This window comes from Haliotis rubra, unplaced genomic scaffold (genome assembly GCF_003918875.1).
Source record: "Haliotis rubra isolate DU_JTF1 unplaced genomic scaffold, ASM391887v1 Scf421, whole genome shotgun sequence".
In the NCBI taxonomy this organism is placed as follows: Eukaryota; Metazoa; Mollusca; class Gastropoda; order Lepetellida; family Haliotidae; genus Haliotis; species Haliotis rubra.
In genome coordinates, this window is record NW_025767104.1 from 312,454 (window position 1) to 338,510 (window position 26,057).

A 26,057-nucleotide genomic window follows, 5' to 3' on the forward strand; every position below is an offset into this window, starting at 1 on the left:
CTTGTTGATCTTACTCTCCTGTTGGCCCCAACGACGTGCTACTTGCTGAATTACCTGTTGTTAATTTGCTGCTTGTCACTATGCATATAAACCTCTATTCACCTGGTTGTAGTAACTTTTATCTTGATAACGGCGTGAGAATATACATGGAAACTCCCCTCTATCGACCTTTGATCCAAACGGATGAGTTAACAGAAATGTTGATGCCCGTCTGTTAGCAAATTAACATTGCGTTCGAATCCTGCATGGAACTCAACCCACAAAGGTTCTAGATTGTGTACTTTATTTATAAAGTATACTCTAAATATAACAGATGTTAAATTTGACCACTTTCTATAAGACAGGCGTTCTCAACGCATTCGAAGTGATTGAATTTCAAGGTAGTTGTGTATAAATGTGAAGCCTCCTATATCAGAAGAAAGACGGTAACGCTTTACCCATGTTATGACAGCGACCTTTCACCATATTGTCGTTATACTGAAGTTATCATAGTGACAGGACTGAGTGGATAATCCGTGTATCACAGTGTAAACATGGCTGACACGAAGAGAGAAGAGGTGGCATTCAGTGTGAGTAAACTGGAGAAAAAGCATGTTTCTCATTACAATGTCCCTGAAAAAGATTTTGTTCTGCTGTCCGATAACACAGGCACGTTGAAGAATGCCTTTTCTCTTTGCTGGGTAACGGTGAATGACCTGGAGGCGCGGTTATTTACGTCAATTTTACCGTATTAAGTAGAAACGTGGAGATGCATCTATAAAATAATACCATGCTTCATAGTTCGTTTTTCCGAAGCTCCCTCCTGTCAACGAAACGGAAAAGGTGTCTTGAAGATAATCGTTGTTGCTGTGATCTCACATACGAGTTGTTATAAAGTTCCCGAGTTGTTAAGCCCCCTATGTCCCGATTGATCTGAAATGATAATATGTGGAAATGAGCACAGCATTGAGTAAACATTGATTAGATTTGTAATAACAAACAAAGTGAAAGTATAAACGTAGGTTTCCATTTTGACAGGTTCTACATTCTATACATACTATATAAGGAAAATATTATACATTCCTTAAATGGGATGTGTTTACAATTACATGAACGATATAAACGAGCACCTGTTGTTCCTAGGTATCTGGGAAGACGTTGGACGTAGATTACAGCGGGCAGCACATGGTTAAAGTAACAGATCGAAGCGGCCAAACCCTAACCTATGAACTATTCCAAGGGGTACATTACGTGTCATTGTTTAAAGTCGAAGTACTACAACAAATCAAAGGTTTCAACATGAAGCCAGATGACATATACTTCACCGGATATCCTCGTACAGGTAAATTCAAAACGTCAAAACAAGATAAAAATCAGTATCGATTATCTCGTAAAGAACATTAATTTAGAGTAGGAGAAAAAAAAAGCAAAGATCTCCACTTACTCATGCTTCATGTTGCCAATACAGAGCCATGAGCATTAATCAAGCACAACCCTTTTTTTAACGATTAGCACAAATACTACATGTTGATCCGATTCCCAGTACAAGGGCAGATGTACATTGTGTGAAGCCCATTTCTTGTGTTCCCTGCTGCAATAGTGCTTGAATATTGCTCCAAAATCGCCATAAAACTAAACTCACTCACTTACATATGCTTTGTAATCCAAATTCCGCGTATGAAAATTGTAGTTGTAGTTTACTTATTACAACAACAAAGACCGAAAAGGAAATTTAGTAACTATGTACTGGCGTTCTGGGAAAATACATACACCAAAATGAAATATCAACAGTGTCGGAAAGTTCGGCCACTATGAGGACACCATCAATCTAATTGTATAAACCACCACTAGCGATGACATGTGTTTTTGATGTAAACACAAGATGGATTCCCAAGCGCGTTCACAAGGTTAGTAGCGAGTTAATTGATGCCTCGTTGAGGACACTAAACGTCGATTATTCCATATCAGCTAAAGGGTTCCCTCAGCGTTGTTGGAGGATTCGGATGACGTCGTAAACGTCTCTCCATTTCATCCCAGAGTGTTCAATGAGTGAGACATCAGGGATTATGCAACTCGAGTAACGTATGGCCTGGCGTTATCGCGCTGAAAGTCACTCAAGAGCCCTTCTGTTGCATAAACGGTAAAGAAGCAGTATTCAATTTCCCCTCAATCACGATCCCCTTTCGGGACACATGGTCGGATGTAACGTTTACCCATGCGCCAATATGTGACTCATCACTCAAGAGATCTCCTTTCTAATGGAGACGTCAACGTCGATGTTCCAGGAACTGGACCTGGACGTTTTGCAAAGACGCTTAGACGTCATTGATCTGTTCTCACAAAAACACCCCTCCCGCCAAGTATGGTTTGGGCTGTATGGGTTTCTGGATGGAACCTGTGACGGAGATGCGTGTTTCAAACCATAGGTCATAATCTGCAGGGGTCGTTACTTGTCGGCGGCCACTGCAGGGACGGTCTTTCACTTGGTTTTTTGTTGATGTTTTGCTAAAAGGTCGCCGTAGATGGTAAATTGTGTGTGTGTGGACGTTTAATCGTCTTCTTCAGACTGTAATAGATAGAAATAATAAGCGTCTTGCCCTTTAAAGTGATCAGTCTTAGCTATTTTCTCGAATACGCCATGCTTCTTTCACATTTCGAACATGTGCCTGGTTGCGTTTACTTGACCATTGTTTCCTGATCTAACTCCCTGTTTCAAATACAAAAATCTATCCACAAGCCTACCAGCGAAAAACAACAATGTCGCAATAACTTTTGCATCTGAATATATACTAAGCAGCAAAAGAAACGTCAGTTTCGAATTTTCCTTCGCAGAAACGGATAACTGTAAACTCTTGTAATGTTTTGATTATATTTTTTACCTGAGCAAAGACATTTCTTCCCAAACTCAGAACTGAACCCAGGAAATGGTCTCAAAAACTAACCTGATCTCGGAGATGGTACGGTGTTCTCCATGTTTTACATGCAACTCATGCTGCACGAGCTGTTCACAAGGACCAGCCCTATAAAATGCACCCCCAAACCTGGTTGAAACATTCTCATTACAACGTCAGCAGGATGCCGCGACTCACGACAGCTCAGAGGAACCAAGCTGGCCACACTGCACAAGCCGTTGCTGATCACTTCCAGGTCAACGTTCGGACTATCTACAGGCTGCAGCAACGTTTCCGGGCCACCAACACCACAAATGATCGCCCTCGTACTGGCAGACCAAGGGTGACCACAAGACGACAATACCGCCATGTTGTGCGACAGCATGTACATAAACCCTTCATGCAGGCATCCGAAACAGCACGCCAGACAGTGGGAACACACGGAAGATCAATCAGTACTGATACAGTACGCCGACGTCTTAACAGCGGGAACCCCCATTGCAGTAGACCTTACCGTGGACCTATCCTCACCCCTCGTCATCGGCGTGAACGTCTACAGTTTGCCCTACAACACCAAAACTGGCGATACAGGCAATGGAGAACTGTTCTGTTCACAGAAAAGAGTCGGTACTGCGTATCAACTGCAGATGGCAGAACATGGCCAGTCGTGGCCAGCGTTACTCAAACCAATGTGTTATGGAAAGAGACTCATGGGGAGGCGCAAGCATCATGGTTTGGGATGGAATAGGCCTGGGCCCCGTTCCTCAAAGAGATCGTAGCTACAATCAGTTGTAAGCCCTACGATCAACTTTACAATTATCGTAAATAATAATTTGTTTTCGTTCCTCAAAGCTATTGTAAGGGGATTGTAAGTCTCGCGATTGTAACTCTTGCGATCGTAAATTACAATCGTGATCTTCTGCGACAAAGTTAGAAATAATGCGTTTCAATTACTTCCGGTTGGTGAGAGTTGCCTCCCCTTCCAAGCAGACGACGTGAACTAAATTTGAGATAATGTCAGACGAAAAAAAGAGTAGGAGGTCGAACTTTCAAGTCAGCGAGCTTGAAATTCTTGTTGAAGAAGTGACACACCACCAGTCAGCATTATTTGGAGCCTTCTCGGCAACCGTCACGGCGAAAGTCAAGGGAGGCTGTGGGAAGCTATTGCCGAGAAGTGAGTGGCCTATAAAGAATTTCTGTTTGTTTACATACTATATCATGTGAATTGCGCCGCAAAATTTAATATTTTGTCCTCTATGAAGTTACGTAATATTATGATAATGTATGCCTCTATGCCGTTTGTTTATATAGATTTGATAAGAAATATATGGACAATAATGAAATAACATTTTTCCAGTATTGCAAACAAGTAATATAGAGACCATTCTTTTACTTATTATTATTTATAGTTTGATGTTGTTCATAAATGTTGACAAATTTTAATGATATTTTTAGAATCAACGCAGTTTGTGCGACTAACAGGGGAGCGATTGAAGTTCGCAAGAAGTGGAATGATTACAAGTAAGGAATTGTTTTAAACTATAATTTGTCCACATAATTTGGATAATTTAAATACGATACTGAATTGGCAGTGATTTTATTTTATTACCTATAAAAGCGAAAATATGAAGGGTTTATATTTTTCATACGATGCTCTTCGGCAAAATATCTCTAAGAAATGTTTAATTTGACAAGCAAATTAACTTACATTTTGTTACCTCACAGGTGTTATGTCAAGAAAAAGTCCATATCATTGAAGAAGGAGCAGAAATACACAGGGGTGGCAATGCTCCCGCAAACCTCACGGCCATTGAAGAAAAAGGTATTGTGGAAGCAATTGTAATTTTCAATTGTAAAATGATATGGGTTCTCTTGAATCATTCACTGCAATTTAATTAACATTTTCCTTTAAGTCAATGTGATTACTACATATTTTGTAAGTGTAAATGTAGTAATTTAAACTAATAACATATTGGAGTTCACTCAGTTACATTATAAGGTGAATTATCAATACAACATCATTACAAATCACAATTATCACATTTACTTTGTCAGAGACTTAATGTACCATATGTTGTGTGGCAGGTTTTGTCAGTGATCCCTACTTGTCAAACTGATGGAGTGGAAGGTGGCATGGAAGTGGGACTTAATGATGAATGTAAGTCTATTCAATAAAAATTTGTTTAATTAAAGTTTCTTTAATTTTCAATAGTATTGATAACAAAATACAACGTAAATATCTGATTGAATGTATCACAATGTGTTTTGTTGGAATAAACAAGCATATATCAAGTATGTAAAATAGATAACAAAACAATTTATGTAAAATATATGGACTTTACTGAGACATATAATCAGCTTACGATCTAAGAAATGATACAGAATCTTAACATAAGCAAATTGAATTAACTGAAGATGGCAGATTAAGAATAAACATGTATGATTAAATGATATCATATGATAAACAAATTTGCTATGTTATGTGTACAATGTATATGTTGCTCTTTAACCAGGTCCAGGAATATCAACACTGGTTACCCTGACATCCTCGATGCCAATATCGGTAGTCTCTTCAACATTGTTGTCAACGAGCGACTCCACACTGAACACTGTAGCTTCTTCGACGTGCTCATCCACACTGAAACCTGTCGCCTCCTCAACACATACATCATCGACAGTAACATCAGCAGGTACCTCAGCAATGAAATTGGCAGTTAGTGTGGCATCAGGAAATTCTAGCAGTGCTGCTGCAGAGGTTGTCACAGTGAAAGGTACAGCATTTGCCACTTCTTTCAAGATTCTGAAAAACAATAAGTGTGCATATTGAATGCAAATGTAAATGTACTTTTAAGAAACACTCAATATACCTAATTCTTGTTTTTCTAAACTTATAATATTGCTTCATTTGAAAATCTGAAATGTACTATGTCAGCAAAACAGCACTTTATTTCTTACAATTACACGGCACTGAAGTACGATATTTTGTGTTCTCAGTGTAATATATATATAACTCATCTGTAATCTTTTGCTCAGCAAATGATGATGTCATCTTTTGTCACCAAGTATAATTTTTTTCTTTTTATATTTCAGAAATAAAGTCTAAAGGGAAAAGGAAATTAGGTAAATACATTTCCATAACTGTTATGATACAACTAACATGTTAACATTTTAGAAATATGCCTACATATTGCGATATAACTGTATTAATACCTACTCTAAGATATTGCAATTTTCACCAGAATTTTTCGGGTGTATTGAATAATTATGTAAAATACTTGTGAAAGTCAAATTCGAAAAAAACTTTGTTGTATTTCAGGCCTCCGGCCCCCTTGTTAATGTGATTCAATTGAGCCATTAATGAAATTGCACTTGTGACGGATACAATTATTTTGTGCATTTAATCTTATTTAAGAGTAAAATATCAATATAAGTTTTGGGGTTTTAGGTATTATTTGATGTTGATATGAAATGTGGTTATTGTTCGGCTAAAAATTGATAAATGTAGTACTGCAAACCTGATATTTCAACCCATGAATGATTTTCTTTCATCTCTTTGAATAAAATGTCAGTCTGTGACTGCATGAATTATATATGATCCCTAATATTCTTCAATTTTTTCCCAAAACATTTCAGTCAATGGTCCAGAAAATCTGACAGTTTTGCATCATGTTAGTTTTAATCTTTCAGAAATCAAGGAAGAAGACCCCTTGGAGAAGTTAGTCGCTATAGAAGAGAGGAAAGTAGACAAACTATGGAAAGATTTCTTCCTCTGCACAAAAGCCTACCAAGACAGAGACTTGGCAATTAAAGAAAAATTACTGGCCATGAAGGAGAAGGAAAAGGAATTGTGTGATTACAGTGTCTTCCCAACAGTCAACTTCCCTAACGAGTATTGAAATGTATGTCAACTAATTGTAGTTATTTGAAGGGAAATAGCTAACCTCTCTAGTAGTTATTTTCATTTCAGTTCAATAATAAATATAAATACAAATGTAGTTCCTAATTGCCAGATTTGTCATGTTAGGAATACTTGAGAGTACATCAATGTTGCAAATTGTACAATATCTACTGTGAAAATATACAAAACCCTGACATTGTATTGTGTAATGGAGTTGACTGCTAAAAATTCCACTTTACCGTGTATGAACTTTCAGATAAATCCCCAGTACAGAAAGTAATAAAATCAAACCAGAGTATAATATGCATAATACAATATCTCTGCAAACATGCACATGTTCTATTTTTTTGGTATTTGGGGATACCTTCTCTGTTTTAGAGTTTAGATATTTTTGTGAATTTAGAGTGTATATCTTGCAGAGAAATACCAAAAATATTATGGATGTCAACTTCTTCTTTATTGTACACAACATTTCAGGGCTTTTCCTTGTCCCTTCGTCAGGAGAATGCTAACTAACAGAAGAGCAGCATCTATCTACTAGTAATGTACATGAGGTCAGAGTGAATTTAAGCATGTATCACTTACCGGTACCCACTTAATCCACTTTTGTATATCAATTCTCTTTCATCCCAAATTCTCATGTTCCTTGTATGGATATCCAATTCGTTTTGATAGGGAAAATGATAGGGAAAATGAACTTTTTAAAGGAAAGTAATAGTCTAATATTCAAGGCAATTATTTCCATTGCATTAGTTGTTATCCTGAAGAAGTTGTTTCATAGCATTTAATGTTATGGACCTTACAGGAAATGCATTGATCTTGTACTCCAAATGAATCTGTCCATTATATTATAGGTGTATTTTGACCTGCATCTGTAAATTTGATTTTCATATTTACATTGTCTTGATATATGTAAACCAGAATATGTGCCAAAAATAATAAGTTGTTTCAAGAAAATAAATAGTTCATTTTAAGTTCATTTAAGTGTATTAAATATAATAATAATTTGAGAACCACTTTCTTTGGGGAATAATTCAATGACTTAAATTCTGTTAATACCGAAATTGTCATGTATCTTAATTCTGTAATGCTAGTATTTATTAGAGCTAATATTAGACATACCATTCAAAACAACATACTTACTACTGGCTGAATACTTGTTGAATGATCTTGTTTCTGAGTGAGAGTCCATAATTGGCATGGATGACATATGTCGCCAGGTGGTGAAGAGAGGGGTCTTCATGCTCCTCATGTAGCTCTGGTAGCGCCACTTTCTCATCCATGCAGTAATTGTGAAGCTTCATGCATGTGATAATGACTTTACAACACTTGTCAGTGCTGAATGGCAGGCAACCAGTCGTTTTGTGTAAACACCTGTTGAATATACAATGCTGTATGCAGATCCATGAATTGAATAGGAACAATATAAGTATCCTTTTACCATACAGATTCAATATATTTCTTACCAGCCTAATGGCAACACTTACCATGGCCTTTAACTGGAGTCATTTACCCTTTTTCATCAGATCAATAAGGTCATTTACATATGTTACCATTTCTTATAAATTATATGTCAAAATGTTGATTTATGTTACCTTGTTTCTTGAGAATATAACAATATCCAAGACATTCCTTTTTGTGTGGTCCTTTCAAGTTATTCATTCATTGTTGGAAGATAATCGAATCTGATTATCTTTCTATATTGATTTAACAAACTTGTAACATGACAGAAATATTGTTATAAAATAGTTATGTTACTAAATCGATAAACATTATGAGTTGGCCGATTGCCGAGTCCATTAATTAACTGTTATTCAAATACTCAATAACAATAACAAATTGGCCAAACACACAGTTGATGTTTTATCTTTTCTAAACAGTTAATACTCCAAAGATGTCAATGGCATGGTCAAGTTAGCCATTGCTTACATCCGTAACTGTGGAACAATATACTTTTTTTTACATGTAATCACAAGTCATTTAGTAGCAAATCTACCAACAATATACAAAAATTATTCAACTATTTCAGTATTTCCTTTAATGATTTAATATATTGTGAAATATGTAAGTTTTATCCAACTTTATTGGTTACTCTCATTTTGGGGGTTAGTCAGATAGAAGATTCTGTAAATAGTATCACAGTATCTTTTGTTTGAGGTAAATGATACTAACCCCGAGTCTCCGAGCTATACCCCTGGCAGGTTCCCAGTGTCAAGGAGCTCTGCAACTTGACTGTTGTTCAATATAGAGGAGTCATGGCTTGAGCCTGGCCATTTTGCAACTGCATTGCTGAATCTGCAAGTTAAAACAAATTCAATTATGTCATTATGTGTAAATCACTGTTTGTAACAGATGTAAACGAATGTGAAATCTATCTGTCTTGTCTGTGCTGAAAGGCAGGCAATTTTTTCTTGTTGGAAATTTATTACCATACAATTTATTAATACACGGTGCATACACGTATTATTATTACAAAGTATTTTACTAATAAAATTAAAAAAATATGATGATAGCAAATTGAAAATATATCCTTCAAAAGAATAAAAATGCACTGCTACATAAGAATATTTCACAATTATTTGTTTCCATAAATATTCCTTTAATTACTAAGACAATTAATATTTTATGAACGCTTATTTATTTAAAGTTTTGTCATCACAGACAGGAAATATATTTAGAGTTATCTTCTCATCCACTAAACTCCTCACACCACAACAGCGGAAGATGTTTGTAGTGTAGGTTTTTTCAAGGTGACATTATCAGAAATAAATCAGAGTACTTGACGAATTTGCTTTGTTTACGTATACATTTGTAACTGTAAACAATACTCGCCTTAGTGTGTGGTCACAGATCCCTGTACGTTGATGGCATTGTAGCCCTTCCTGCAAACGTACGCTTGCTCGACATCGATTGGGGGACGCTTGATCGGTATGAGAGTTCCATCAACACATCCTAACACTTTTGAAAGCCACTGATCTCATACAAGCCCAACATGGTATGAGGTGCTGATTCGACAGTAGGAAAATGTATATTGTTCAATACGTCAATTATTCCTCTGATCGTTGGGTGAATCACCCTGCATACACTTGACTTTGCGGTGCCATGGATATCTCCAAGCTCGGAGAAAAATCCGCCCTTCGCAAGATATCGCAAAGTAATCAAAACCTTGTTTTCTACCGAGATTGCATGTAAACGCTGGGTGTTCGAGGACAACCTAGGTTCTAGCATGCTTACCAGTTTAAGAATGGAAGCCCTCGTCATTCTGTACCTTGAAAATATTACAGCGTCATTGTAAACATCAAGAACATGACTACGGTCTCGAAATATCCTCTCAAGGCCAAATTTCTGTGTCCTCTGTTTATGAATTACAGCAAACGCCGCCATCTTGTTCATACACAACAATCGATCGTAAGTAAGTTACAGACGGTCATAAGCAACTTACGGAAGTGATTGTAACTTACAACTATTGTAATTTACAATTGCTTTGAGGAACGGTGGTGTGATTGTAAGTTAAAGTTACAACTGGATTGTAGTGATTTACAACTATTGTAGTGTTACAATCGCTTTGAGGAACGGGGTCCTGAACCAGAGACTGGGTCCTGTGGTGTTCCAGAACCTTGGTCCACATGGAGGATGTGTCATCACAGCGGTGTGCTACATCGACCCCACGTCATAACACATTTCGCACGTCACCGGAACAACGTTTTCCAGCATGATAACGCCCGGGCCCATACCGCCAGAGCTACATGGGACTTGCTATAGTAGAACGGTGTCAATATTATGCAGTGCCAAGCCTTTAGTCCTGATTTAAACCCAATTGATCATCTTTGGGATGAAATTCAGATGAGACTGAATAATGTGATACCAAGGCCGAACACAGCCAATTTATTGCCCCAGGCCTTTTTCAGAGTGTGGTTCCAGGTGCCTTCATCAATCGATTGGTGCACTCCATGCATGGACGCTGTGCTTTAGTTATTGCCGCTCGTGGTGGTCACACTAGATACCGAGTAGTATACACAATGGGGGTACAGGACCAGTTTCTGAAATATTGACTTTTAAGTGAGCTCGAGTCGCCTCGGGGGTGGTTGCTCCTCCGAGCGCTGTGGGCAGACGAGTCGCAGTGCGTGTGCGTGTGTCTCTCTCGGCTTGGTGTACTGGTGGCTGGCTGGCTGGCTACATTAAGCATAAAAATAGGCATGCAAGACTGATTAAAAATCATGACGAGAAACTATCATCACACAGTGGGTGATGTGTAAGGGACGGTGTCGTGAGGTACGCGATCATCAACTCCTCTCTGACGAATGGACTTGGCGGTCCGTCTTTCAAGTAGTACAAGTTCGATTCGCCGTCTTTGATGTCGACAAGGTCCACGTTGTACGTTTTCATGGACCATATCGGATCGGTGGCACGTTTTCTGCTGTCTCCTTCGTATTCTCCCAGCTGGTACAAGTACCTAATGCTGACCTGGTCCGGTAATGTTTTTTTTCTGATTAATAGCGACGTGACGCTGCCGACGACAATTCGACAAATTTCATTTTGATGGCTTTGACGGGTCTCTTGCCCACGTGTATGGTGACTTCGTTGTTGATGACATCCACCACTCGCGGTAAGTGTACAACCCATTCCGTGTTTCTGTTTTTGGGATCAATTAAATCCTTCGAGTACTGATGTGAGAACAGGCATTCGGCTAAGGTGAGATTGAATCTCTCGACTATGGCTTGGGTTCGGTGAGCTCCCACCACACCTCGTTTCACCTGGACTTTGTGCTTGGCCAGCTGTTGTGACATGGCTCCCACGACCTCGCGTCCGGGATCGATTTGCAATACAGCAGGCCAGTTCAAGCGACTGCATTTGTAAAAGCATTCTAAGGCTTTGGCGACTTCGCTCGAATCTTTGGTCATCAATGGTTCGGCTTCCTTGTAGCGACTGGCAACGTCGACGACTGTCAGGGCATACTTGTAGGTTTTACGCCTCACCCTGTCAGGAGGTAGAAATAGGAGGTAGGCTTGGTGAACGCGATTCGGCGTTGAATGTCGAATTTTCTTCTCGGGATGTACTGAGGCGCCGGCAGGTAAACTTACCAGATGGCTTGTTCTTTAAGCCAAGCTTTGGCGACGTCGGATTTCGTCGTCGTCAGCTTTCTTGATGGAATACATCTTGGGTCTCAAGCCGACGTCCTCGTGATCAGCGTGCCCTTGAATTCGTCCTTCATCTTGCCGAGCACTTTTTTGTTGACTTGGCTGTGCATAGGGTGATCTTTATGGTAGTCGCTGGTGTCGTACAGGTGGATGTGTTTCTTCATGTCTTCATACACGTCCTCGGTGTGAATTTCCATCAGCAGGGAATCCGTGTCCACGTACACCACTTCGCACCTGTTGCCGTACTGCTTTTTCAGCTCGTTGCAGTAGAAATCATACATCAAGTGTTTGGATAATTCGAGGATGCTCATCCTCACCTTAACGGGCCGGTTGAATTTGATGTGGCTTTTGTTCATGTGCAGTGCTGCCAAGTCGTCGTCGAATATCTTGCTTTAGTTGAACGCCGGGCTGGCGATCAGTTTCCTGAGTTTTTCTTCCTCGCTGGATCTGACTAATTTCACGTTAACGCGTTTTCTCAAATTCTCCATCGTCTTGCCGAACACCAAGTTGTTCATGAGCTTGTACAAGTTTTTTTTTAAGTCGCTCGTGGCTTGTTTTATCAGATTCGTGTTCAACCGAATGTAAGGCTCCATCCATGGACTTTGATCAAGCTGGAGCGCCCTGTGTATTTTCGTGAGTTTCATTCCAAGCGACAAGTACAGGTGCAGATTACGATAGTGAACGACGTATTTTGTCTTGTTCATCAAGTTCGGAACAAGTTTTTCGACGTTAGCCAGCTTATTGTCTCTGAGCAAGTTTCGTTGATATTCGGACATCCAGTCCGGGTTCACCGAACACCGTTTACAAAATGTCCACTTTACCAGAGACCAGGAACAATTGCTAAAACAGCATTGGAGCTATAAAGAATGTTATATTAGCACTTATAAAAGCAATGCAAGAGGAACAGCTATCATGTTTAATAATAACTTTGAATTTTCCGTGGATTTCTACTTTTGTTACAGATCAAGTGTGTTAGTCAATGGTATTGCAAGCACCTTTTTCCCAGTTACAGGAGAGAGGCTGTCGCCAGGGGGATCCGATATCACCATATATTTTTATATTGTGTGTTGAAATATTGGCTATATTGATAAGAAATGAAAAAAAAGATTAAAGTTATTAGAATGGGCAATATAGAACATATTTTAGAACAATTTGCAGATGATACTATTATGTCTTTGGATGGGTCGGAGAAAAGTCTGTATGCTGTTATGAATATTCTACACTTTTTTTAAAGATTTTCTGGACTTGAGGTTAATGTCGAGAAGACTAAATTAATTTGGATTGGGTCAAAGAAGAGATATAAATATAAGCTTTGTAAAGAGTGGAATTTGGATTGGAGTCAGACACAATTTAAATTACTGGGGATAAATTTTAGTATAGATTTAGAAGAAATGGTAAATTTAAACTATAAAGAGAAATTTGAAAATATTGAAAAAGTAATGAAACAATGGTCAGTTAGACATTTAACGCCTATGGGTAGAAATACTATTTTGAAATCTTTACTACTACCTAAGATGAATCTCTTGTTTGCCTCTTTACCTAACCCTACAGATGAACAGCTAAACAGAAATGTTTTAACTTCATAAGGCGGGATAGATAGATAGGGCCAAGAGAAGTGTTATGACACAACCACCTAACTATGAAGGACAACTTTAGTGCCATATATTACAAATACTTTTTTGGAAGGGATGTTGTATCAGCATGGGGTTTGTATTTATCCAAATGCTATGATAAGATTGCAAATATTTCTGACATAAAAACTCAATCATTATGGTACAACTCTAATATCTCTATTGGTGGCAAATGGGTAGAATATAGACACTGGATAGGAGAGGGTATGTGTTTCATTAAGGACATGTTTAATGAAAATGTTGAAATTTACTCTTTTAACAAACTTGTAGAAACATATTATTTAGAAACAACTTTTATCTTATATCAAGGGATCAAGTCAACAGTAGTGAGATATATTAAGTTTGATCAGTGATCACCAAGAAAGGATACATGATCCTACTCTCCCGTTTAATGTATACAGCATAATCAATATACAGAAGGGTTGTAAAATGTTTTATCAGATTTTATTTGCTCCAGAATTCAGTACAGATGCACAAGAAAAATGTCAAAAGTGTTTGAATAGAATAATTGATAGATCAGAACAAGAAAATATTAATCTGATGTCTTATAGATGTACTGAGAGTGTGAATATGAGATGGTTCCAATTTAAAATAGTGAATATTATTTTAGCAACAAATAGCTTTTTGTACAAGATAGGAATATGTGAATTACACTTATGTACATTCTGTGGACAAGATCCAGAGACCATGGTACATCTTTTGTTTGAATGCTTTTATGTGAAAAAGATATGAAAGGAAGGTGAAAAATCGTTTGCAACTGTTTCGAAGGGTGAAGTTAATTTTCCACTAGAGAATATTTTATTTGGAATTAAAAGCAAACACAATAATTCATTGAATGCTGTAGTTTTGGTAGTTAAAGAAGCTATTTACAGAAAAAGCAGAAAAAAGCAAACTCTGGATATTTGATATATTAAAGCAGAAATCATAAATATTATGAAGCAACAAAAATAATAGCTTTTTCTAATTGTAATTATGCCAAATTCTTCAGCTTCTGGTCCTCCTCCCAGTCTTTATTTGCCAATAATTGAACTTTTATCAACAGACTTGTACAACATGTAATGCTTCATATACACGATTAGTTTGACCATTTTACATATCTGTGACTTATCTACTATGATACTACCTGTACTGTACGGATATACTATGAAGCTACCTATGCTGTACTTATGTACTATGAAGCTACCTATACTGTACTTATGTACTATGAAGCTACCTATACTGTACTTATGTACTATGAAGCTACCTATACTGTACTTATGTACTATGAAGCTATCTATACTGTACTTATGTACTATGAAGCTACCTATACTGTAAGTCCTAGGCCAAATAAAGTGTATCTTTTAGGATCTGGGGCGGTAAAGGGTTAGCCAGTAGTGGTTGACAAAGCCTTGGCTCGTCACGCCGAAGAGACCAGGTTCGATTCCCACATGGGCACAATGTGTTAAGCCCATTTCTGGTGTCCCCGCCGTGATATTGCTGGAATATTGAAAAGCGGCGTAAAACTGATCTCATATCAGTGTGGGTTATAACCGGGTGTATCATATTACCTTATAGTGATGATATCTCTACATTTGGCCTAGGAGTATGTACTTATGTACTATGAAGCTACCTATACTGTACTTATGTACTATGAAGCTACCTATACTGTACTTATGTACTATGAAGCTACCTATACTGTACTTATGTACTATGAAGCTACCTATACTGTACTTATGTACTATGAAGCTACCTATACTGTACTTATGTACTATGAAGCTACCTATACTGTACTTATGTACTATGAAGCTACCTATACTGTACTTATGTACTATGAAGCTACCTATACTGTACTTATGTACTATGAAGCTACCTATACTGTACTTATGTACTATGAAGCTACCTATACTGTACTTATGTACTATGAAGCTACCTATACTGTACTTATGTACTATGAAGCTACCTATACTGTACTTATGTACTATGAAGCTACCTATACTGTACTTATGTACTATGAAGCTACCTATACTGTACTACTGAGGTAAATTTTGTAAACATAATTCTGGGAATAAAAACATGAAAAAAACACAACTTTTGATGTCATATGTCTAGCGTTATTACACTTGTGTAATACTGCCGTAAAATATATTACACAGCAGTATCTTCTACGGGCAAGGCAAGAGACAAGACATTAAGTCATGTAGCTCTCTTTCACAGATCTGATTTCCACAGGAACATTTATCCGTCGATGCTGATTGTAAAATAGCCATGCTCGAAGACTACTGAATACTGAGCCCATTGATGTATAGTAATTCTATCCTTCGAAGAGGCAAGTGCAGATAAACGGTTATTTATTACTTTTTAGAAATCATCATTTAAACTATTAATTTTCCCACTAGGAAGAAACTTCAATAAATCTACTTTAAAATACCTGCGAAATTAATATGAAACATATGAGAGAAACATATTTTTCCTTCAGGTGGATGAGAGACATAAAAGGGATTGGTTATTTATCATGTCTTGACCAATATCAGATAATCGTGAAACCTGAAGTCACTCATTGAGACAATCACAATGCATAATCAAGAGAAACAAATTACCATGAGGGGAACAATTGGTGGCAACTATTACATATAGTGCCCTAAGCCATTATTTCCCTGACCTCTTGTTTTATATAAACACCAACTTCCTGCCACCTAAAACTCAACTACAGCACTTGGAAGCTGTTATCATCACAGTTGAATGCCCCAGTCTTAAATTATGAAGTTAATGCTCTTCCACCGCAATCACCACCAGCGCCTGACTGCACTTGCACAATCTGGAGGTCATAATTCAGTCAAAGAGTTTTTCAAGCCAAATTAATTTTCGTAATTGTGCAGCTACATGAATAAATGAAACTATGATAACCCATGCTTGAATTAAATTTGCTATTATTCTTTATCAGGTCAATCTGTCAACTTTATCATAATGCCCACCAGATTCCCACCGTATGTCATAATTTCAATGCACAAATGGCATTTTAACGAGGCTGTAACGGTGTAGATGCACCATGGTTGTTAAGGGCCTAAATGAAGCTAGTTTGTAATATCCCTTAGATATAGAGCATTCTACCATGACTACAGTAAATACTGGATTGTGATTGGTTGATTAAAGTCATTCAGAGGTATATAACCACGTTATATACCTCTGATTTTCCAACACAGTATGTATGTTTTTACAAATCGGTTATGGTAGAATGGAGATAAACATACTGTGTTGGAAAATCAGAGGTATATAATGAAATTATAATAGCTCTAAATTTGATTTAGACCCGTACGCGTATGTTTATCTCCTAATTGATCACAACATATTCCCTTGCTATGTACCTTAATAATATAATATCTGCATAACTACATGTTAACTTCAAGCATTAGTCAAACATGTCAGCTAAAAACGTAAACCTTGAGTAAAACTAACATATAGTAAGTGAGTGAGTGAGTTTAGGTGTACGCCGCACCCAGCAATATTCCAGCTATATGGCGACGGTCTGTAAATACTTGAGTCCAGACAATCCAATAATCAACATCATGAGTATCGATCAACTCCATTGGGATACGATGACATGTATCAACCAAGTCCGTGAGCCTGACCACCCGATCCCGTTAGTCGCCTCTTACGACAAGCATGGGTTACTGAAGATCATTTCTAACCAGATCTTCACGGGTCAACATATAGTGAGCCTTCAAAGAGCAAATGATAATTCTATGGTAAAGAAACGTGGGAAATTTAACATGAACAATTCTGGAAACAATCACTGTTTGTTAGCCATTTGTTGGTAAAGATTCCACCAAATCATTCGTCAGCATGACTTTAAATGCAGGTTAAGCACTCTCACAGGCATTCAGCTCTGAATCCACCTGAGGTACATGACACTCTCATACAAGTTGGACCTTTGGTTACCATTGCTACTGATGTCAGATATTTATCTGTAAGTTTGGTATACCTATCCGAAATGATGCTATATTCTCTAGGTTTCGACGCTTGCCTGATCAGACACCAGAATGAGTGACTGACGGATACATCGTAGAGGCTTCAAAGGCTGGAGTACATCCACTTTTATAAGGGGCGATAACTACAGCCTCGGATTCCACTGATGGCCACCAAGGGTGTGTAGGCAGTTGTCTTTTGAATTACCTGGTCGTCACGCTAATGCCTTCAAAATGTTCAGTTGGAGATATATTCACTGTTGTCTCTGACCGTCTAACTTAGCACAGGCCATTTGACGCAAAACGTAAACAACCCCGCAATATTGGAGAACCGTTTCTCGAGATAACATCTAGGAGTAATACTGAATGACCAGCTTATTTTGGGGCTGAGCAACAATGTTCCCGGACCAATAATCTCATGCACGAAATAAGTGAAAGCAAAGCAAAGTAACCATGGATTGTAACTGGTTGTTATTCACCATTAAACGCGTATGAAATGACATGACATGATATGCAAATAACTAGTGTAATAGAAACAGAATCACTAAATAGTAATAATTGACAAATAATGTATTGCTGATTATGATAGTAGGTTACAGAATATATGGAAGGTTATATGACAATGCAAAGTGAAATACCAGAATGTTTGCAAGTTTCGCTTTTAAATGAAGGTGCATAGGTGACTGGGTGTGCATTAGTGATGGAAATGATATTTGGAAATGTCCTTTTTTAACAAATTGATTGGGTCAAAAGGAGATGGTAATAAGGAATGTGTTCATGAAAGTTCTATAATGTGAGTTACGAAAAATCAAACAAATATCATTATTTTCGTTTGCACGTCAACATCTCACTATCCCTGTTCGGTCACGGGTGAGATTTTCACAATCAGCTACTGAAATCTAAAAAGAACTGGTGCGAGTTGAAGTCTAGACCTTAGTTCTAGCTGCTTGAAGAATAAGCGAGTTATAAGGGTGACGGAGATCATCCCCGACTCCCAAACCAGTGTCAGACTACAGCTATTTAATCAGTCACGTCCCTAGACTGTAACATTATGGAACATTCTGCCAGTATCAATAAGTTCAGTACTGTCAGCTGTTCCAAAAGCAAAACTGTAAAACAAATTTACATGTAATGTGCGCCTTCATATTTCTCTGTGGCGTAAGAAAGTAATATATATTTCTTACGAAATTACGCCTCAAATGTCTCTGTAGTTCTCCGTGTGAAAATGTGCATCACCACTTCATAGAATGTCCACGTTATCATACTACACAAAATGAAATGTTTAAAAGAAGAAATAAAATATATAAAATGACGCTGGTCGCCGATATGTCGCAATTATTCTGTCTTGAGTCCAGCCTCTACCCAAATTGATGCATTCCGTTTTACACAACTTTAACTTCTTCCTATTATGGATGGAAACAAATAGCATTTATGTTAATCGGCCCTCTCATCATTCATTTTTTCAGTAAAATGAACATTGAAGATGAAAGTTTTGTCGCGGGACATGTGGCCTTTTTCATGTGTTTCTAGCGTACAGTTTGTAGAATCTCGAGCCGGACATCTTTTCTTCATACACTCGATAGTAGTCGTCCAACATTTGATCTGTGAAATAGTTCTTCCAGTCGCCAACAGTACCTGTCAATAAACAAATATGAATATCTAAAACTGTTATGAGACCAGTGAAAGAATGCTTAAGACATTATGTCCTTAATATAACAATTATAATCAATATGTTAAGGATCGCATTATGCGTCGGACCTAGAACATCCTTTGAAGAGATGCAAACAGATTGGAGATTTGTAACGACCACCACTGTAATGTGTGTTTTTCACACCATCCCTTAACTGAAATACAAATCAATTTCCCATAATTTTATTATTGACCTGTCAGAGTTAGTTCCTCAATCAAATCAGGCCTATTTTGTCACGTGTACGTTCCTGTTAAATAGCACCTGTTTTCCGTTATTCTCTAAGTAACATACCTAAGTGACAACATAAAACAAGCAAAATACTGTCTGGTTCCTGGAGGGGTCAATTCCAAGGTATCCTTATTTAGCTCAATGTCATATAACATATCAAGTATTCGTCTTCGAAGGGCATTTTTCATGGTCATGTTTCACACAAAACAATGCCATTCAAGCGGCACTTGCCAGAACGTTAGCGTACCTTTACGATATAGTATGTTTTTCCCATCCACTTTAATGGCGTATTTTTCTTTGTCTCTTTTCATGTTGGAAAAGTGGCATTTATCAGCAATGGCTTGGCAAAGTTCATCGTTTCGTGGCAGACCAAGAAAATCAGACAGGCGTTGCACAGCCAACTGGGGATTCTATTGACATACAAAAATACGTTTACAACATACAATGTTTGGTGATTATGTTCAACTTGAATACAACCACAAATTGGTTATTGGAATAGGAAGACGGATAAGCTGAACAGGTATGGACAGTTCTTACATAACGTCCCTTGTGTCAGAAACAGTTACCTGCATGGCATAGTTTCCTAAAACTGACTGATTAATCAAGTACACGCCTGATACACACTTTAATGTTTCTACCTACCTTTATGGTTTCTTCATAAATGTTGAAATGCACAGGAATATCTGGATTCTTTTTGACAAATTCCTCAGCATCAAGCCAGTGATCAAACACACCATCGACTTCAGCTGAAACCGCAAAGTAATAAACCTGTTATGCAGAATATATGTATCCTACGGTACATGGTTCATAAAACAGCGATAAAGAATGGTAGCAAAACTGTGGTATAGCTTATAAACATGTTTTCAGTAACATGAAGTGGGTGTTTTGTGTCCAAATTAGATTTAACTGAGGGTAAAACAATTCATTTGACACTTCCGTCATGAGATGTTTCAGTTAATACCCATAAAAAATATTCTGCATACCTTTTCCTTCCAGAAACAGATACAAGAAACCTTCAAAAGAGCACTCGCATTCCAAAACCTGCATATCGACATAAGTGTGGTAGAGAGAAACTGCCACGTCTCTCGGATCTCGAAGATTGTAGATAACCTTGCACTTCTTTTCTTTCAGCTCCTCGGGACCATCTGACAACCGGAAGTGGGTATCGATAAACCTTGGTGAAGGGAGCTTACTCAAACCCTTCGCCACCACCTCTAAATGGTGCTTCCCCTTGGATGTTTGAATGGTTTCAGCCTTGCCACACAAGAGCATGTTCACCATTTCGAAAGTCCAGTGAGTTCCTGGAAAAGATCATCGTTTAACATATAGAACAGACACATTATACTATATATCCCGGTATTATGGTTATTATGTAAAGTAATAGTAGCTCAAATGTGATGTCATTATCCATCAATTTATGTACATGTAATTTTGGGCGGAGGACTGTTACTGAAATAAAATTCTGTTCTGTTCTGTAATAGTAGCGATTGTGGCCACGTGGGTCACAGGAGGGCGCTGCAACATGAAGACATTTTAGTCAGCGTGGAAAACGCTGATTTTGCATCAATATTTCGCAACATTCTGTCATGAAGGACTTGGTCACAATATCTTATTCATATTTTAAAGAATGTTTTACGAGTACTTTGATTTTCCAAGTGATTGTTTCCCTGACATATTTAATTAGATTTTTTTTTATTTTATGCAACAAAACCTTGTACCATAGTGAAATTCGTGAAATTCATGAACCACTACACAAGTACTACATGATCAAACACAGACGACGCCTATCACAAAAATACAAGAACGTGTATATCAATGAGGACTTAACCAAGGCTAGAAGTGTACTGTTCAAGAAGTCGAGAGATATGTTGGAAGAACAAGTGTTTCTCTGGCACATGGACAAGACATGGTAGAATTTTTGTGGAAGAACAGCCAGAGGGTACGATCCGTGAGATCAAAAGTGATTGTGACTTGGATAGGTATTGTAGATAAGTTTGTGATATTTGTATCATCATGCGGATTATTTTGGATTATCATGGAGTTCTTAAATGAGTAAGTGATCTTGACTTGACTTTTACGTAATTCCCACTATGTCAATAGTAGCAAAGATGTATCAGTATTTAGTTGACTAAGTTGTAACAACCACCAGTTTGTTTTGATGTATAAACTACTATCGTTCTGTACAACCACGTCTCCAGCTGCATAACGATTGTGAATTAGAGCATCCCACTTGCATTGTACATATTCCTGTTGCATTGTATATATATTGCACGGGAAGCATTCGTGATCTTTCCCTGTCCTATTCCCTCACAAATCTCTACGATCAATCATTTTTCCCATCATATTCACAACTTTGGAATAATCTCCCCTTATATGATAGAGAAACAGTTTCCCTTAAAAGTTTTAAATCGCATATAAGCTCGCGTAAGTCAAAAGTACCAGGATATTTCTCATTTGGTAATAGAAAACTCAATGTAATTCATACCCAGCTAAGATATTCAAATAGTAGATTTAATTGTGATCTATATATAGGATTGGTCTTATAGAGAACCCCGAATGTAATTATAAATGTACCTGTGAAAATTCTCATCATTACTTTATGGAATGTTCTTTGTATTCTGATATCAGACAGGAAATGTTTCAAAACATTAGCAGAATTTGTAACTTTAGAGCACCAATAAACCTAGACGTACTATTAAATGGCAGTGCAGATCTTCCGTACAGTGACAATATTCAAATTTTTAAAGCAGTTCAAAAATATATATCAAACCTCAAAAGGTTCAGAAATTGGATATGATGCTTATGATCTAAACAATTCATGTGTCCAATGTATTTCTTTATTTTAAATGTCTTATTCTCCTTTTGTATATATCTTTCTATCCCTGTACATATATATAGACTAGTTTGTTTTACTTTTGCATGTAAGCTCTGTAAATAGGAGAGGGTTTCACTAAGTTGGAATAACTTGTACCCAATCCATTCTCTTGAATAAATATGTTTGAATCAAACCTTGTACCATATAGGTAGGTGTTTGGGGTTGTTTTCTGGGGATGAAGACGTTGACTCTATTTTATGCAGTACGGCAGTGACAAGATTTCCCAATGTTAGAAGTGACTTTTACAAAGAGATTGTTCAAGAGTTTGTTACACTAGACCTTTTGTCCCCATCCAAACTGCCCGAAAGGCGAGGTTTGCGGGACTAAGTGGGTGCCACTGTATGCACAAGAGGAGAGAAGAGATACCCATTAATCTTTAGCAGTCGTACATTGTACATGTACACAACCTTTAAATGTATTTGGGGTAATTATAAAACGTTTTACAAAGAGCAAATTACCTGTTCTTGGATAAGCACAGAGGTAAATATCATCAGGCCTCATGGAAACGTCCTTCGCTTGTTCCAGGATTGATGGCACATATGCTGGACTGTAGTGGAGACCCCTAAACATCATGTATTTGATGGTCTTACCAAACTTGTCCGTTTCGATCTTGATATCCATTTCACGCTCGTCGAAAATGTGCGCTTGATCATCAATCTGAAACAGGTGAACAAGAAAACGTTTAATTCTTATTTCAAATCGCTACAAATATTCCAAAGTATGGTTGATGGAATGCCACTGCTTACTGTCCAAGTGTGAATTCAGTTGAATTTTGGGCGAATGATACTTTTACACATGCGTTTTTATAGCATGGAGTGATTGCTTGGCTGTCGGCTGCTCATGACTATGTCGTCTAACTGCAAGGCAATGTCTTCGCGCTGTGGGTAAGCTGCAAACAGTAATGGCGGAAAACTTTATGGTTAATGAAACACATTATCATCTCTGTAGAGTTATCTACAGCAATGGAGCTCCCATGTGTTGCCATGGGCTGGTTGTCCGACTTTGATGCCACATTAAGAAGACAACCATAGTCTGGCGGAACAGACAATACATACCAGACAAATAGCAAATTTGTGGCAGAGTCATATGCAACAATATCGGGCCTTGACGTCCAGCGATATATCCTATTCAGCTTCCATTTCACCGCCAGACACCCAATGCTTTATGTAGGAAGCATTGGTGGTTCGGAACACAAGGCAGGGACAGTATACGTTTCACTGTTGCTTCCATCTGGACAGCTCTGATAATCGTGAACGGGTCCTACAGTGGTCCATGAGAACGTTTGTGTAACTCAATGTCAAAATCAAAACACTGTAGCACGATAATGCTCGCCCACTTGTAGAAACCTTTAACAAGAAACAGACAAATTGTACGGCCTGTCACTAGGTCTCTGCCACAGACTGCCGGCATATAGTTGGAATATTGCTGAGAGCGGCGTTGAACAACAAACAAACAGACCAATTTTATGGCTTGTCACTCGGTCTCTCTTTTACCAGGTATGGGCTTTGTCAGTGAATTGTTTATAATTAATCAGTGAAAAATCAAATATTATGTTGGTATTTTCAATGACATAATATTTAAACTCTTCATATAAATAACAGTTACATGTTTTCTCTAGTTACAAGTCTCTATTCATGTATCATCATTCTATTTCAAAGTCAGCAATTGTCTGTTAAAGTCAGTAAAGCTGTGCTGGGATGAAGCCATTTTCTTGTTTCTGCTTTGAAATTTGCACGCATGTATTATAGACGACTTGATCTTGTGGCGACCTCCGCTGACTACTTTCTACGTGGATATCTGTCTATGCAAGCCGTGTACGAATTACCCAAGGTCTCTGTCTCCCGAACTACTGCAGTATATTTATAGAATGGCGCTCTGTGGCATCTGTTGTGCCCTTGAGTGTCCTCTTTACATCAGAATAAATACATATGAATAGGTCGTCCTATGAAGGAACGTTTGCGTTTACCTACCTTACGTTTGCGTTAACTAAAGCCATACTATTATTAGCATCGAAGTGTAAGAAAATTAATTTCATTGTAAACAGATACCAACACTTTATCTGGCAATGTACATCTATTACGCTATGAGTTTAAGAAAAAAGATTGTTATAGAATAGAACTTGTACATGACTTCTATAACTAATCATGTCAGCTTTAAATGTACTACAGGCCAGTGGGTTTATTAAATACTGAATAAAGATTGATTGAATAAAGATATGTATAGGTCGTACTATGAAAGAGAGGGATGCCATATTCTGTTTCCCTCACTATATGGTATCTAGCTGATAATCATCATTCCGTTTCAAGTCATCTGTTGTCTGTTAAAGTCAGTACTCACGGTAAAGGTGTGCTGGGATGAAGCCATTTTCTTGTTTCTGCTTTGAAATATGCAAGCATGTGATATAGACGACTTGTGGCGACCACCGCGGACTACTTTATGGATAGCTGTCTATACAAGCCGTGAACGAGTTACCCCGGGGGCTCCTTCTCGAACTATTTATAGAATGGCGTTCTATATATAGCGTTTGGTGTGCCCTCGAGTGCTCTCGTTATATCACAATAAAGATCATATATAGGTCGTCCTATGAAGGAATGTTTGCGCACAGAGATTGGGGATGCTATATTCTGTTACCCTCACTATACGTTATCTAGCTGATAATCATCATTCCATTTCAAAGTCAGCAATTGTCTGTTAAAGTCAGTACTCACGGTAAAGGTGTGTTGGGATGAAGCCATTTTCTTGTTTCTGCTTTGAAATATGCAAGCATGTGTTATAGACGACTTGATCTTGTGGCGACCACGGCGGACTACTTTATGCATGGATAGCTATCTATGCAAGCCGTGAACGAGTTACCCCGGGCCATTGTGTCTCAAACTACTGCATTATTATATATAGAATGGCGCTCTATAGCATTTGTGGTGCGGTTTTAGTGAACGTTGATGGAACGTTTGCGCTTGGAGATGGGTGATTCCATATTATGTTCTCAAGCTGATTATCAATGTTATGTTCAACTTGGTTAAATCTATCACACGCTTGATCCCTACACGTTTTGCAAGTATATATCAAGGAATATTTATTAAGTGATGTAGAGTGAATTTGAAAGTGAGCAATACTAATCAGTCATATCATTTCATTACTGTAGTGAAATTCTTCCATCTGTTCGTGACGTTATAGGTCCGTAGTTCTGTAAAATTCACTCTTCACAAAATCAAACACATAATCCTACTGTGAAACATATTTCACTGTGTTCAATTAAATGTGTATAATTTATTTATTTTGATTAATGCATGAATGAATTTTAGCATGGTGATAGTTTGTAGACCTGATGGTTATATCGCTATACGTATGGCGACGACGTTCTATGTTTCTAGCGATAGGGCAATCGGTATACGTGTAATGCTATACTACTATTCACTACTGAACTAGTGAAATAGGTGAGTGAGTTTAGTTTTACGCCGCACTCAGCAATATTCCAGCTATTCTGGCGGCGGTCTGTAAATAATCGAGTCTGGACCAGACAATCCAGTGATCAACAGCATGAGCATCGCTCAGCGCAATTGGGAACCGATGACATGTGTCAACCAAGTCAGCGAGCCTGACCACCCTATCCCGTTAGTCGCCTCTTACGACAAGCATGGGTTACTGAAGATCAATATTCTAACCCGGACCTTCACGGGTAGTGAAACTGGGTTCCCACGAGTCTTTTATACTTTATATTATCCGAGGTTGTATTTGTAATACGAACATGTACAATGTAGCTGTAAATTGTCTCCGAGTGGATCTGTG

The 26,057-nt window shown here is 37.9% G+C and overlaps 2 protein-coding genes and 1 long non-coding RNA gene across 4 annotated transcripts; 2 read left to right on the forward strand and 1 right to left on the reverse strand.

Annotated features, from left to right (window-relative positions):
* Nucleotides 1–450: 450 nt before the first annotated feature.
* On the forward strand, nucleotides 451–4,655 carry LOC124288609. The gene is made up of 3 exons (XR_006901489.1): nucleotides 451–569; nucleotides 4,326–4,391; nucleotides 4,596–4,655. It is a non-coding gene; the product is annotated as an uncharacterized LOC124288609 (long non-coding RNA).
* Nucleotide 4,656: 1 nt separating this feature from the next.
* On the forward strand, nucleotides 4,657–6,766 carry LOC124288626. The gene is made up of 5 exons (XM_046725178.1): nucleotides 4,657–4,692; nucleotides 4,956–5,028; nucleotides 5,384–5,641; nucleotides 5,961–5,990; nucleotides 6,558–6,766. The coding sequence occupies exons 1-5, from the start codon at nucleotides 4,657–4,659 to the stop codon at nucleotides 6,764–6,766; spliced, it is 606 nt and encodes a 201-aa protein (XP_046581134.1).
* An 11,160-nt stretch (nucleotides 6,767–17,926) lies between these two features.
* Nucleotides 17,927–25,107, reverse strand: LOC124288651 (sulfotransferase 1B1-like). Of its 2 annotated transcripts, none has more exons than XM_046725219.1 (6): nucleotides 24,980–25,107; nucleotides 22,730–22,928; nucleotides 20,380–20,697; nucleotides 20,039–20,142; nucleotides 19,644–19,806; nucleotides 17,927–19,113 (listed from the first exon to the last, which is right to left on the reverse strand). In XM_046725219.1, the coding sequence occupies exons 1-6, from the start codon at nucleotides 25,088–25,090 to the stop codon at nucleotides 18,995–18,997; spliced, it is 1,014 nt and encodes a 337-aa protein (XP_046581175.1). In that variant the 5' UTR covers nucleotides 25,091–25,107; the 3' UTR covers nucleotides 17,927–18,994. The 2 variants fall into 2 exon arrangements, with proteins under 2 accessions (XP_046581175.1, XP_046581176.1); XM_046725220.1 differs by lacking the exon at nucleotides 24,980–25,107 and adding an exon at nucleotides 24,609–24,707.
* Between the last annotated feature and the right edge of the window lie 950 nt (nucleotides 25,108–26,057).